At 36.6% G+C, this 16624-nt stretch overlaps 1 protein-coding gene across 1 annotated transcript in view; it reads right to left on the bottom strand.

Moving 5' to 3' along the window:
• The window catches only part of LOC149845750 (uncharacterized), a 128660-nt gene that overhangs the window by 86091 nt on the left and 25945 nt on the right, over positions 1-16624 (bottom strand). The window contains exons 5-6 of the mRNA XM_089995973.1: positions 8847-8927; positions 8652-8750 (exon numbers count right to left, since the gene is read on the bottom strand). Coding sequence (XP_089852099.1) covers positions 8652-8750; positions 8847-8927 — 180 coding nt within the window. The remainder of the gene's footprint in view (positions 1-8651; positions 8751-8846; positions 8928-16624) is intronic.

The raw sequence follows: 16624 nt of genomic DNA, 5'->3' as shown, positions 1-16624 counted from the left end.
TCAAGTGTGTCTACTAAAATCATCAACAAATGACATAGTATGCATATCCACCTTTAGATAATACGAGTGTTGAACCCCAAACATCTGAATGAACAAGCTCTAGTGATCTAGATGAAACAAAAGTTATATCATTAAATGGTAATCTCTTCATTTTTCCAAAAACACAGTCTTCACAAGAGAAATCATTAAGATTATAAAATTTTTCAGTTTCAGAAAATATTGGATTTTTGATATATTTGGATGTCCTAATCTTTTATGCCATATATTCAAATCTAACTTTTGAACATTACAACAAAAAACATCTTTAAGTATCTCTAAAAAATCCATATAATATAGCCCTCCTCTATGGCCTTGCCCAATTAGCTTCCCTAACTGGCGATCCTGCACCAAACATTCATTTGAAGAGAAAGAGATATTGCAACCATAATCTGATATTTGACACACAAATAAAAAAAAAATAGATTTAACTTTGAAATGTGTCAAATTTTTGGAATAAAAATCTTTTTGGATTTTGAAGAATCTTTTTCAAAATTCCCTATTCCTTCAATTTGAAGAGATGTACCATCGATCGTAAAAATATTTCACACTTAGAGTTGTTATGATATTCGGACAATATATTATGATTTAGGGTCATGTGAAACGATGCACCTGAATCAAGAAGCCAAGAAAATTTACTGGGATTGGAAAAAGATGAAACAACGACTCCAGTTGAAGACGATGCTACCTTGAGAAGATGTTGAAGAGCTTTCACTAGTTGAGCTAGAGACATGCTTCCAATGGATGATTCTTGAGATGTGGAAATGTCCATTGGTTCTTGTGGAGAGTCAACTGAAGCAACCTTCTTTTCAAATGTCCCTTTTAGTTTAGGATATTGAGGCTTAGTGTGTCCTGGTTCACGACAATAATAATAAATAACTTTCTTTTTATCAGTCATTTCCCTGTCTTATATAGTAAGGTGGTTTATATACAACAACAACAACAACTACTACGCCTTCATCCTAAAACAATTGGGGTCGGCGATATGAACCAACAAAGAAAATCATTATGGGTTTTCCACATGAATCCTTCTCCTCCATTCATTTCTATCCAATGCCATGTCCTCGGTGAGGTTCAAAGCATTCATATCCTTTCTTATCACCTCCATCCATGTCTTCCTAGGCCTACCCCGACCTCTTTTAACTAAGAAGATGTATAGCTTCCATAGTTGATCTTCCAGGCATAAAACCAAATTGATTCTCTGATATCATGACAATCTTCCTCAACCTAGACTCAATCACCCTCTCCCAAAGTTTCATAGTATGACTCATGAGTTTTATACCACGATAGTTTGTGCAATCTTGTATATCACCCTTATTCTTATATAGAGGCACCAAAGTACTCTTCCTCCACTCATTAGGCATCTTATTTGTCCGCCAAATCTTGTTAAAAAGATTTGTCAACCATTTTAAACCTTTCTCTCCCAAGCATTTTCAAGCCTCGATAGGTATACCATCTGGGCCAACTGCCCTTCTTGATTTCATTTTCTTCAAAGCCTCTGCAATTTCTTTCTTTTGAATCTTGCGCATGAAGTCACGATTCATCTCATGAAAAGGAATTGAAAAGTCTCCAAGATCCTGAGCATGACTTTCATTAAATAGCTTATCAAAATAATCTTTTCATCTCTCCTTAATCTCCTCATCTTTGACTAAAACCCTTTGCGTTTCATCTTTGATACATCTAACCATACCCAGATCCCTCGATTTTCTATCTCTTATCTTTGCAAGCCTATAAATATCCTTATCACCCTCTTTGGTATCCAACTTGTCATAAACCTCCTTATATACCTTATCCCTCGCGTTCCGAACTACTTTTTTAGCTTCTTTCTTTGCTATCATATACTTCTCCAAATTCTCATTATCACGATTTTTACTTAGATTTCTATAACACTTTTTTAACCTTAATAGCTAATTTGACATCCTCGTTCCACCACGATGTATCCTTACCTAGCAGTGCACCGCCTTTAGACTCACCCAATACCTCCTTAGCCACCTTTCTCATGACACCCGCTATCTTATTCCACATAGATTCTGAATCCTCCTCGAGACACCAATCAACTTCCTTAACTACCCGCTCTACAAACATTCCTTGTTTAGCTTCTTTCAGTGCCCGCCACTTAATTCTAGGATCTATCATATGTCTATCCCTTTTGCGGTATTGTCTAATTCTAAGATCTAAAATTAAGACTCTATGTTGTGTAGCTACACTTTCTCCCGGTATAACTTTACAATCGATGCAACAACCCCTATCTCTCTTTCTAAGTAGGAAAAAATTTATCTGACTCGTATTAACCCCACTTTTAAATGTTACTAGGTGAGACTCCCTCTTCCTAAACCAAGTGTTTGCTAAGATCATATCATAGGACAAACCAAAATCTAAAATCCTTTCTCCACTTTCGTTTCTTTCTCCTATACCATAGCCTCCATGGATACTCTCAAATCCATCCCTACTAATGCCTACATGCCCATTAAGGTCACCGCCGATGAAAAGCCTTTCTCCATAAGATATCCCTTGTACTACTCCATCTAAATCTTCCCAAAATTGACGCTTAATGGAATCATCTAAACCTACTTGAGGTGCATAAACACTAATAATATTAATAATATTCGTACCTAATACTAATTTAATAAGTAAAATCCTATCACCCTTCCTACGGACCTCAACTACATTATCTATAAACTCACGACTCATAACAATCCCGACTCCATTCCTATTCCTATTTATTCCTGTATACCAAATCTTATATCCCCAAGGTTCTATCACTTTTGCTTTCTCACCTACCCATTTGGTCTCTTGTAGACATAAAATATCAATTTTTCTCCTACACATAACATCTACTAACTCTACCAACTTACCAGTTAAAGATCCTATGTTCCAAGTGGCTAACCTAATTTTATGGTTTTGGACTAACTTCTTTACCCCCACCCGTCCAACAAAGTGAGGGAACCCTTGCCTATTTGACACCACACCCGGGCGCCGGTGTGACGTGTTGCTTCCGGGCGACGACCTAGCAACCCTTGCCCATTTATCACTGCCTTCGGGCCTATAGAGTACAGCGCGTCGCTCAGTAGGGAACGCCCCAACGAAATTCTCATATTGGTTCATATTCATAGGGTATGACTAAGTTTTTATGTTGGCTGTCACAGGCCTACCGCAACCCTCCTCCTTTATTCGGGCTTGGGACCGGCAGTGTATACACAGGCGGAGTTAAGGTGGTTTATATGTACAAACATAATTTGTCAGTATAAAGACAGCCAAGACCGAGTCATCTTCATTTCTTGCCACATGCTTTTTCAACCTATTTTCCTCCATGCTCAACCATGGTTGCCAGTTGAGGAAGCGGAAAGCGATACGGGAAGCGGGAGCGGGAAGCGAGGCACTTTCAAAATTTTAAGAAGCGAGAAGTGTGGGACCACTTAGGAGCGAATCGAGAATCGTCTCAAAAGCGACCTAGGAAGCGAACCGGAAGCGAGGGGGAAGCGAAAAAATAAAAATACAAAAAAAAAAAATGGGGGAAGCATGGGAAAAGCGTGGGGGAAGTGAGGGGGAAGCGGGCTTCCATTAAAGGGAAGCGTGCTTCCCATTTAAAAATGGCGCTTCCTCAGGTGTTTTGGAAGCGCGACATTTCGCACTTCCAAAGAGCACTTTCCCACTTACCTAGGCGCTTCCGGTAACTCTGTGCTCAACTTCTCTATAGTGTCTTCAATAGAGGGAATTTTTTCTCTATGAAGAAGAATAGACTTAGTGGCTTCAAATTTCGGTCTTAAACCGTTGATAAATTGATAACAGTGGTCCACATCTATTTGTTTTTTACGAAGTTCAATATCTTCATAGGCAATGTCATTTTGGCTCTAAAAGAGTCAATTCTTCTCAAAGTTTGGACAAATTGTTATAGTATTCTTTAATACCTTTTTCACCTTGGGTCATAGTCCGAACTTTATTTTGCACATTACACACATGCTCAATATCTTTAAGAGAATACATTCTCTTGAGGTACTCCCAAACCTTGTTTGCATGTTCGAGTTTTGCAAGGCTAGAACATTTTTTAACATCCACACTACTAATAGGCCGAGACATGATCTTGGCATGTCCCATTCTCCATTATTTCCACTTCTTCTCATAGCTTTGGTTTTCTCACTTTCAGTAAGTGAAACTTCTTTCTAGCCTTCTACCTTGGTGAGAACTAGCTTGGGTTCTGGATCGGACCTATCTACTAGTCCCTACAACCCTTTTTCTCAAATAAAGTGTTTCATAATAGAAGCCCATGTTACATAGTTGAAATCATTGAGTTTTACAGGTTTAATGGTGACATTTTCACTGTCATCCATTTTACAAGGAATGGGTAGAGAGAGGGATAGAGAGAAGAGAGAAAAAAAGCAAAATAAAACAAAAGGAATTGAATATGAGCACTCCACCAATATTGCATAAGCACTTTAATCTTCAAATGATGCATGGCCACGATTCACAAGCACTTGCACAATCACGGCCTCTTGAACCACTCTACCAATGTCTCTACCAAGGACACTTGAATGAGCATAGGAAAGAGCCAAGCTCTGATACCATCTAAAGAACCAAAGAGCCTTCAATTATGAACCAAAATGTCCACCAATGTTCCACTTGAGTGGGTAACAACAAAAGTATTCTCTAAAGAACACACTCACAAATCCTACACAAGTGTTCTAAAGAACACACTCACAAATCTCACAAAGGGAATACACAACAAGGCACACAATATAAAAATATATATTTTATTCAATAAAATGAATGTGCACAAAAGCATAAATTACAAAGGGGAGAACACCCCTATCTATACACAAAAAGGAGAGGAGAGAGCACTTGAAGAGAGAGAGAGAGAGAGCATTACAAGTAGCCGTTGGGGTCAAAGTCAAATCAGTTTGAATCCCCCAACTATATATTATATATATTTAATATGATAAATATATATATATACAAAAAGAAAATATATACATATAGTATGTATATACAAGTACATATATACATATATATGTACATATACGTGTATACAATACCATATATATATATATACACTTTAACACTTGTAAGTGCAAAGTAACATATGATTGGACAAAGAGGAAACCAAACCCAAGCTTGAACAGGTGGAGAGAAGCTTGAACCTATGACTACTAATGCAGGAGGTAGGCATTTCACACGAAAACCCTTGTAGGATCTTAAGCAAAAGCATATGAAATACATAAATTCCACATATTTATATTAAAGTAAGTCACTTTGCAAGCAGAAACTTGGCTTGCTTGAGCATACAATTCAAATTGTTAACATTGAATAAGCTTGATTACAAGCCCCACCTAGGTTATTTTTGTGCTGCCTAGTTCGTTTCAAAGCCCTGTCTAATATGTTTTCACCATCGAATTAGCTAGTTGATATCAGACTTAATTTAGATTCACACCCGTAGCATGGGGTTAAAACTTAAAAGTACTGGCAACTTTGTCATACTAGTGACATTTTGTCCAAGTCTACACTGATGTTGTTGCAAAGTGATTTAGGACAGAAGATATTCAACTTCTGGTTAAATTCTGTGGCAACAGTTGTATGGTGTTCTGCAAAAGCAAACTAGGATTATCCTATATTATATAAAAGCTGTATGACGTGATTGCCAAGTGTAAAACTGCTTTTAAAAGAACTTTCTCATTGCTATGGTGCTTATTATCCTACTGGCGAACTGGTAAAGTTTTTTGTGACGATCAACCAGCAAGAACATAATTTCATACCACATCTGAGCATATGAATCTAATTCAGATATAGTCCTTCAAAAGAAATGCTGGTTGATCCATTACCAAGAGCAATCAGTCCTACCATGTTCTCAAACACATTAAAACTTTTGTCATCCTATTGTCAACCCTAATGTTTTTATGCTAAGTGGAACATGTCGTGTGTCCTTTACTGCTATGCTTCAGAGACTATTGATTTCAATTGTTTAACTATGCCAAGGTCTAGGTGGTTCAATAGCCAATCTCAACTCTCTTTTTTGTGGTGACCTCGAAGCTGCCTTGATCTAGGATGGTGCCAATTGGGTGATCAGTTACACTTTTATGCAGGTAGGATATCACTATTATGCTTCCTAACACCAAGGACATGATCCTGGCTAAACCATGTCTTGTTGGCCAAGGTCAACCACTAAGGTTTCCATGGCCTTTGCAAGCAACATGGCATAATTACCCATGTGTGTCTTGGTCATTTAAGCTAAAATTCTTTCAGACTGAAAGAGTGTATGTTGAACATAGACAAAGTGTTTGTAATGATTTATTAAAAATGAAATTTACCATCAAATAGTTTAGAAATCTTTTAAGAACTAAATTTCTATTTTTTTGTGAGTATATAAAATGACATAGATACCAATTTGTACTTGGTAATATGCTAAAAATTGCCTGAGATCAAGCTTCTTGTAATTGGATGTACTCACTTGACCAAGTTTAAGCCACATTTATTTTGAATACAATCAAATGGTTCACAATGATTTTCAAATTTCAACCGATCTCAGTTTTTTTGTTAGCATACTAGGGCCCACTTAGGACAGAAAAGGGACACCTCCAAGAATATCAAAGAGCAACTTAATTGGGTTGGCTAACAGCAATACAAATCCAGTTAGATTGGACATGATGTCCCACCATCCAACACCTACATTCAGCAAATGGCACCAAATCCAATGTTCATTCTTGGTGTCAATGGTATTACAAAGAAGTCATCTGCTAGCATTTCGACCCAGCCATGGGTTCCCAATGTAATTCATGCAGTCGACCCATATACCTCTGATGTCCATGGACTTTCCAAACAAAACCCACGAGGCCATGACCTTTGTAACCAAATCAGTAAGACCTGGACTGACTCAAAGAACATTAGGTTTAACATAACCTGGCAAGAGTTTTTGGTTGTTTGTAATACAATTACTATTCTAATTAGAACTATTTCATGTAATGAGGACTAGTTTTAACTGTCTTTTCTTTAGCTCTAGGAGCTTAAAAGTGACAGGTAATTTTATTTCCTCTCAGAAAAAAAACATAATGGAACACAGGTGCAATAGAAGCATTGCAGTAATACCTTGCACAGATCATGGCTAGTGTGCAACTTCGTTTAACATATTTCTTAATTTCTGCCATCAAGGTCCTGCTAATCCAAAGTTTTTAGAGCTTTCAAATGCATCTTGCCTTCTCTACTTTCCTTTAAGTTCTACTTTTTCTTAGGGGGCATTTGTTTCAGACATGAGAAAGAGACAAATCTCACTTGCTTCGTGCTTGTGAAATAGATCGCATAAGAAACAATATCGCTTTGTGTTTGTTTCATGTTGGGGGAGAAAGTCAAAATGTGAGTGGGTCCCACATGAAAAGCACTTTTGCATTTATTAATGAAAAACAGTTGTTTTATGTTGTGTCAGGAAGTCAAAATGTTGGTAGGCCCCACATGAAAAGCAACCATTTTATCATTATTAGAAGAAGCCATCATGAGAAAAGCTGGTGAGAAAACCCTTCCCCAGGGGGGAGGTGATCCCATTTTCATATGAAACAAGCAGTCAAAGAGAAACTTATTTCTCTTTGACAGGATTAAATTGTAAAGTTTGTTACACCGTGAGAAAGGGCCATTTTCATATGAAAAATGGTCCATTTTCTCACCAAATGGGTGAAACAAATGCCCCCTTAGGAAAACACTAGCAATTTTCCATATAGATTATTATAGTGGTTTCCTCTTCGACAGATGAGGCAGGTAATAAGTGATGCTGTTGGTTGGTGTTGATTCAAGACTCTGCATACATTTTCCAGTTCATTCACTGCAATGACTGGCCATCATATCCCTATCATTTACACCAAGTCATGTCATTTTTTAGTATCGAAAACTCCCTCATTCACCAAATTCATTGTCCATAGTTACCTTAAACCCTTTAAATCATCATAAAGAGATTTGTTTCTTTTCCATAAATGGGATCAGTTTCAAAGAAAAAACACTAAAAGTTTAAACCTATACATAAAGTGAACCTAAACTATATCATCTAACTCCAATAGTTTGATCACAAGAACGTGCCTAGTGACAAGGTTTGGGAAGCATTGAGCTGCAGCATTCAATGCTTTCACCTTAGTGTGAGCCTAACAGAACTGTCTTCCATGTTAAGCTCTCAAACTGGACCATACAAAGGAGAAAACGCGAAGAGGAACAAGAACTGAACAAAGTGAGACGATTAATAGCATGAACAAGATTACATGTAAGAAGAGTAAATCAGTAAATGACCAAAAAGCCAAAATACCATTTAAAACAGAGGATAGATAAAGGAAACATGAAAAAATACAGAAATTATTAGGTCACCCTGCCAAAGTCTGTTTTCTGCAAGATAGCTTCCTGTCACGTACTTTTGTTTCCTTTAACTAAGATGTATTTGGTCAAACATTTAAAAAGAAGGGGGGGGGGGGGGGGGGGGAAGGAAATTGGCAGAAAGCATAACGCAATCTTCCAAAGCAACATTCATCAAAGGCATCCATGTTGGAAAAAAGATAAAAACAAGATCCCCTATATAAGTCCTTTAGTTGTTAATTTTTACTTGTGAAACACATAATAAGAATAATAATGGCAAAAGAAGTTGAAGAGAAAAATACATTCTGATAAACACTTTGAAACCTACGAAAGCAGTTGAATAGCTCCTCCCTTCTCAACTCATCATCATATGCTTTCCTTTTTATGCTGTCTAGCAATACCTAAAAATTCAAGTTGAACATCTTACAAAAGCACAACATTGAACTAAAGAAAACTGCAGACTGGCATTAAAAATAGAAGAAAATATTGAGCTGTACCTCATATGAATTTTGAAGTTTCTTAAAGGCCTCGACAGCCTTCTCATTGCCCATATTTTTGTCCGGATGTACTAGCATAGCCTGATATTCATGTTAGAAGAAGTCACTGGATAAAGTAGACAAGGACAATTTAAAACAAAAAAAGAAAAGAATGTGAAAACTCTAGAACAGCATCAAAAGATAGCATGAAAATAACTCAGCTGAATGATGGGTTATGAGTACCATGTTGGCCTTGTGTCTCAGTCCTATTCTGTGAAGCTATAAAAACTTGATTTTTCTGGCTACAGGCTAAAAGCAAAATCCAAACAAGTTTTTTTATTTCATAGATATTAATTTCCTAGAAAAAAACCATCTCAGTTGATAAAGGAATTTTACACGAAATTATCAGGTAAACTAAAAATAAGAAACACAATGGAAATATAGCATTGAAAAATATTAGAAAGAAGAAAATAACAAATTGAACAAATATAAACAGAAAAGATTCTAGTTGTTTATGCATTGTTTCTGTTGTTTTTCATCATCATCATCATCTTATTCTTCCTCCTTGTACTTTTTATTTTTATTTTATTTTTTATATTTGCCATTGTTAATATCATTGTAGCAGCTAAGGTATAGGTGTAATGAAAAGAAAACACTTGCATAAATAGCTATGTCACAGGGACTCGGCAAACCGGGTGCCGCACCCGTGTCGACGCGACGCGACGTGGGTGCGCACGCGGATGCGGCATCCGGTGTGGTCAAACCGACCTTGGGTGCGTTGACCGCACCTAGGGGTGGCAATTTCTGACACGACCCGCCAACCCGCCTCTTAGGAGGGTTCGGGTTGGGCTTAAGCCAACCCGTTTAATAAACGGGTCGACCCGCGTAACCCATTTATTAAACAGGTCGGGTTCGGGTTGGGGGTATGCCAACCCGCCAACCCGGCTGACCCGTTTAATAAACGGGTTAGGCGGGTGGGTCAACCCGCCAACCCGTCTGCCCGACCCATCAACCCGACCCACCAACCTGCCAACCCGATCCGTCAACCCACCAACCCGACCCGCCAACCTGACCCGCGAACCTGAAAACTCGTTTACCCGACCCAACCCATTTATTAAATGGGTTGGCGGGTCGTGTCGGGTTACCCGTTTATTAAACGGGTCGGGTTCGTGTTTGCCACAGCCGACCCGTTTAATAAACGGGTCGGGTTCGGGTTGAGGTATGCTGACACGCCAACCCGACCCGCTTGCCACCCCTAACCGCACCCAGGGTCATTTGTGTCCAATTTTTATATTAAAAAAAATCTTCTGGGGGGCACTGCCCCCAGAGACCCGCCCCCCAATATATATATATATATATATATATATATTGTCGCACCCCCCACCCCCGCACCCATGTGACAGATAAATAGCAATCCAATGGGATTTCCAAACAAAGAGAAATCCCTCACATAACCCAAATATGGGTTCAAGCACAACAAGACCACTAAGGGTCAACCACAAGGGTTTAAAAATAATATAATTTCAATATTATGCATGAACAATGCATACAAAATAAGGGGCAAGAGACCCCCTTTTATAGATTACAAATGAGAGAGAGAGAGAGAGGGCATGTAGCCGTTAGGGAGCTCCCAATGGCTACAAGTGCCAAAGACTATAATGTCCTTAGCTATGTAATTTGGGTTATTGAGCAGGGGTATTTTGGTCATTTTGTACATGTAATTAGGGATAGTTTTTGGGTGTTTTTTATTCTTATTTTTATTTTTGTAATTTATCTTTTAGATTAGGGGCTGTATGGTCAAATGACCATAGAGCTGTTGGGGCTACCCAACGGTCACAAATATGCCTTTGGGGAGCTCCCAACGTCTCTTTTGGGAGCTCCCCAATGCCATCTCTTGTATATAAAGGGGCTATTGGCCGCTTCTCATGGTTATGCTTGTGCTAAGCATTTGTGAAATAAGAAGTTTATTATTTATATTTGTTCTCTCCCTTTTGAGAGGTTTATGTGTTAGCCCTTAGTGGCTTTTCTTTATTTGGCCCATAAGTGGCATTTGTAATTGTGTGTGTGCACATTTGTAGCCCTTTTGTAGCCTTGTTATAGTGCACTTATTGTTTCATTACATGGTATCAGAGCTTGAAGTTCATGAAGGTGTGTGTGTGGACTCATAAAGAAAAGGTGTTGGAAGCTTGGAACATGCAAAGAAGCCTACAACATATCTACATCAAATTGGAGCACCAACTTCTCACTCTTACCACTCTTTCTCCTCTTCTTTTCTACTATGGCAGATAGAAAAATTGTAACGGTTGTTCCCTGTTAAAATATATGTATACATGTATGTATATACCTATATATATACATACATAAATTCATATATATATATATAGGTCAATGCCCTACAGGGGCATTTTAGGTATTTTACTTGTAATAAAATTGTTTATTAAACAGTTATTTTTCTCTTGTTTTATTTTTGTTTTTTATCATGTAATTTAGTAGAGCCATTAGGGGCTCTTTGGTCAAAATGACCATAGAGTCATTGGGGCTCCCAACGATCAGAAATATGACTGTTGGGAGCTCCCAACGACTCTATTGAGAGCCCCCAATGGACCCCCTCCTCTCTCCTTTATTTTGTATATATAGGGGTGTGTTCCCCCCTATTCCTTCATGTTTTTTAGCACAAGCATTCACTCAATAAAATCATATTTTTTTATCTTCTTGTCTTGCCCTTTGTTGGCTATTGTATTATCCCATAGTGGACTTGTGCTTGTGCACATTGTCATTGTGATCTTGGAAGCCCTTAGTGGCATTGGTTTGTGTTTGTACACTTATGTGATTATGACCTTGTAAGCCCTTAGTGGCATTGTTTTTTGCATCTTCTGTTAATCTTCTCTCCTCCACAGATCTAAACCTCTTCCTTTGGAAGATGTGGTTGTCGAAGTATGCCAAGAAGAAACTCATTTTGGTATGGTTAAAGGGGGAGATAAAGTATTGACCGTTTCTAAACCCGACAACCATGTAAAATCTTACAAACCTCCACATTTTGAGAGGCAAAATAATTACAATGGTGGGTATATGAAAGTTATTTGTCACTATTGCCATGAATTGGGACACATAGGGTCTAATTGTCTCAAACTCAATCATACCTCAAAAAACAAAGTAGTTTCCGTTGAAGAGATTACACCAAAGAGAGAGGAATCCATTAGACAAAGAGGACACTTTTTCACTTACTCAACTATCAGAGACGCTCCATCAACTTCAGGGGCTGCAATAGCATCACCCTCTCCTCCAGGTATGTATTCTTGGATCCTTGATTCGAGAGCTTTTTTTCATGACTCCACATGAAAATGGTTTATCCAATGTATGCACTAATTCAAAAACTTCCTATATTTCCACCGTCGATAGAACATCCTTGCAAATTAAAAGTATTGGAACTTTAGATTCTTCTCAAAAAAAATTTGTTTTAAAAATTAAAATTGTTTTAAAATTATATTTAGATCTTTTTTCAATTTCTCAAATATCCGATCATGGATGTGAAATTTCCTTCTCATCTAAGGATTGTTTCGTGCACGATCTCCGATCCGGAAAGTAGATTGGGCAAGGTCATAGAAGAGGAGATCTCTACTTTATGGATTCTTTAAATCTTCGTTCAGAATCATTTTCTAACTATGTCCAAGATAAAGATATCGAAACTTGGCATAAGAGACTTGGATATCCAAGCTATTCAAAGATGTACCTTTTTCCTTAAGGAAATATTTTTTTAATGAGAAAGATTTGATTTGCAAGGATTGTATTTTTGAAAAAAATGAAAGCTATTTCATTTCCAAATAGAACATTTGTCTCTAAAAGACCATTTGAATTAGTGCATTCCGATGTTTGAGGGTCTTCCCTGGTCATATCAAAAGGAGGATATTCATATTATGTTACATTTATTGATGATTTAACCAAATATGTGTGGATTTACTTCCTTAATCTCAAATCTGATGTATTCTCTTACTTTAAAGATTTCATATGATTATTAAAAATCAATTTCAAAGCAATATTTTCATCCTTAGATTTGACTCGGGTGGTGAATACTTATCCAATGAATTTCAAAATTATTTAAAACAAAATGTAATTTGTCACAAAAAATCTTGTCCAAGAACTCCTCAACAAAATGGGTTAGTCGAAAGAAAACAAAGACATATTATGGAAACTGCTAGGACCCTACTTATCTCTAAAAATATTCCAAAAAGGTTTTGGCTTGAGGTTGTTCTAACATCAACTTACTTGATAAATAGAATGCCCTCTTCGTCCCTATAAAATGTTTCTCCATATGAAAAATTATTTGAAAGAACTCCCGATTATAAATTTTGAGAATTTTTTGTTGCAAGTGTTTTGTTTTCTTACATAAAAGAGAGAAATTATCTCCAAAAGCCATTGAATGTGCCTTTATGTGTTATAGTGAAAAGCCAAAAAGGCTATAGATGTTTTGACTTCAAGAATAACAAATTTTAGGTTTCTAAGGATGTGACCTTTTTAGAAAATGAAAATGAACTTGAGAAAACTAAGGAAATAAATTATAACTTCTTATTTGATTTCTTGCCACAAGAAGAATTAACCTCTTGTGATGTTTCTTCAAATTATAATTTTTTTAGTGAGAATGGTGATAATAATGAACATTCAAATGTTGAAATTGCCGAATCACTATCAAGTAATGATGATATTATTAACAAACCAATACAAGTGTATACCGGGCGTGAGCAAAGAAATCCTCCAAGTGCATTAGAAAAATATACACACGATTCCTCTATAGAAGAAACCCCACTTAGGAGATTCAATCGGGTCTTTATCCCACCTAGTAGGTTTGTATCATATGATACTTTGACACCAAATTATAAAGCATGTTTAATAGCCTTATATTCCTACTATAAACCATCGCTATATAATGAAGCTACAAATCTTCCACATTGGGTTGAAATGAATGTAGAACTAGATGCTCTAATGCTAAAACTTGAGAAGAAATTTCATTAAAACCAACAGTGATGGGACCCTAGAAAGATATAAAGCTAGGTTAGTCGCCAAAGGATATTCTCAAGAATACGGAATTGACTATAAGGAAACCTTTGCGTCAGTAGCTAAGATGACCAGTATTAGGACCCGCATAGCATATGCATCCATTAAAAAATAGCCCATACATCAACTTGATGTAAAAAATATTTTTCTTAGCGGGAAATTAAATGAGAAGATCTACATGAATCCTCGACAGAGATTTAGTATTAAAAATGGTAAAATTCTCAGACTTAAAAAGGCCTTGTATGGTCTTAAACAGGCTCCAAAGGCCTAGTATGATAGATTTAGTAGTGTCATGTCTTCTTTGGGTTTTCTTACTTGTTATACTGATAGAGCACTTTTTGTTAAAAGTGCAAGTACTAAAGTAGTTGTACTTCTACTTTATGTAGATGATATGGTAGTCACTGAGAGTGACAAACAGGAAGTTAATGATATTAAAAATGTTTTAAAAGAAAATTTTGACATGTATGACTTGGGTTTTTTCAGATATTTTTTAGGCATTGAAGTTGCCTACTCTCCCTTAGGGTACATTTTATCTCAAATGAAGTTTGTTGCTGACATTTGCACTAAGTCTGGTATTTCAGATAACAAGAAAGTAGAAACCCCTGAAGTGATCAATGCTAAGTTAAGACTTGAAGATGACTCTCCATGAAGATCCTACATCCTATCGACAACTAATTGGGGCACTCACTTACTTATCCATCACCAGGCCAAATATAGCTCATAAAATTCATTCTGCCAGTCAGTTTCAACATGTTTCAACCATTGTGCGCATGAGTGTTGTGTTAAGAATTATCAGATACATCAAGAATACCATAACAAAAGGGCTTTTTTTATCCTCATCTTCTTCACTAGTTTTACTTGCTTATATTAATGTTGATTGGGGAGAAAATCTCAATGATAGAATCTCAATTATAAATTTATAAGTTTTTGTATGTTTTTAGGAGATTCTCTAATTTTGTGGAGATACAAGAAGCAATAAATGGTATCTTTGTCCTCAACCGAAGTTGAATATCGTGCAATGCCCACGACAACAATGAAACTTATATGGTTGTGAAGTCGTGTCAAAGATATGGAAGTAATCATCTCAACCTCTTCAAAGTTGTGTTGTGATAATAAGAGTATGATCTACATTGCAAGCAACCACACCTTCTATGAGCATACCAAACACGTTGAGATGGATTGTCATTATGTCAAAAATGAATATTCGAGAACTATTATGTTGTAGTATGTCACATCAGAGTACCAGCTTGCAAATTTTTTCACCAAAACTCTTTATACACCTCATTTTATTTTTCTCCTTAACAAACTTTTGATTATTTCACTGGAAGTTTGAGGGAGAGTGTTAAAATATATGTATACATGTATGTTTTAAACCCAAAGAATCTGCCCAAAAATCAGGTTCAAGTTGGCTTATGATCAAGATTTATTTCTGTTTGTTATGATAAAGATTTATTTCTGTTTGGATTATAATTATTAGGTTTGTATATATATATATATATACCTTAATCTGCGTTTTCTATTCTTGAATTGGGTTCACGATGGATATAGTTCAAACTGTTTGATTGATGCTTATGTTCATAAAAATGATTTTTTTATGCACAGTTAAGATCAATGCTTATATGGTGATTAAGTCTGCGAAATTGTTTTCAAGTTGATTGACTAGTTAAGAAAAACAAATCTGATTGGTTTTGCAGTTCTGAAAATAAAGATTGTGACTGCGAAACTGCGTGATATACATATTGTTTGGGTTATTCTCAGAACTGAGCATGATTAGTTTTCTTTTGTTAGAAATCATGTGTGTACTGATACTGAATATCTATGTCACAGGGATTTGGCTAGCAGGATGTCGCACCCGCGTCGACGCGACTCGATGCGGGTGCAGGTGCGGCACCAGGTGCGGTCAACCCGACCCTGGGTGCATTCACCGCACCCAAGGTCATTTTGGTCCATTTTTTTAGATTTTTTTTTTTAAATTGCCCTATGAAATGGGCTGCGGAATTTAAAAAAAAAATCTTTGGGGGGGGGGGGGGCGCTGCCCCCCTATAACCTCCCGCCAAGGGCGGCCCGCGCCAGGAGGAACCCCCGGATCCCCCTTATATATATATATATATATATATATATATATATATATATATATATATATATATATATATATATATATATATATATATATATATATATATATATATATATATATATATATATATATATATATATATATTACATTTTTGCCCCTGCCACACCCCCCCCCCCCCCACCCGGGTTTTTTGGAAGTGCCGAATCCCCGCACCCGCACCCATGTGACATAGCTGAATATGTGTTGATTAACTGTATATACAAGTTACAAGTCCTTTTTTTTTAGTTTGTATTTATACTGATTCTTGGTTCATTTAAATTTGTGTTGGTTAATAAATCAGTCTTTTGTTTAAGCACGTGAAATCTAAAGTTCTATATAAACAAACCTGAGTTTTTATTCAGTCAAGCAAATCTGAAGGATTGGATAAATCTGATTCTGTTTCATTATGTTAAATCTGAACCTGATTGTGAGGATTTAATCCTGGTACAATTTGAACCAGTTTATGTGAATCTAAATCTGTTAGTATGAATCGGATTTAATATTCATTCATAAATCTGATTTGTTTAGCTACCTATAAGTTTGATTGTAGATTTAACTACATCTCAGTTTACCTAATTAAACTAAATCTAGAGTTTTGGAAGAAAAAGGAACTTGAATTTCGTTTAAAGATGAT

Source organism: Nuphar pumila, chromosome 2 (genome assembly GCF_984573655.1).
Source record: "Nuphar pumila chromosome 2, dmNupPumi1.hap1.1, whole genome shotgun sequence".
Classification (NCBI taxonomy): domain Eukaryota; kingdom Viridiplantae; phylum Streptophyta; class Magnoliopsida; order Nymphaeales; family Nymphaeaceae; genus Nuphar; species Nuphar pumila.
This window is presented reverse-complemented; position numbering and strand designations above follow the sequence as displayed.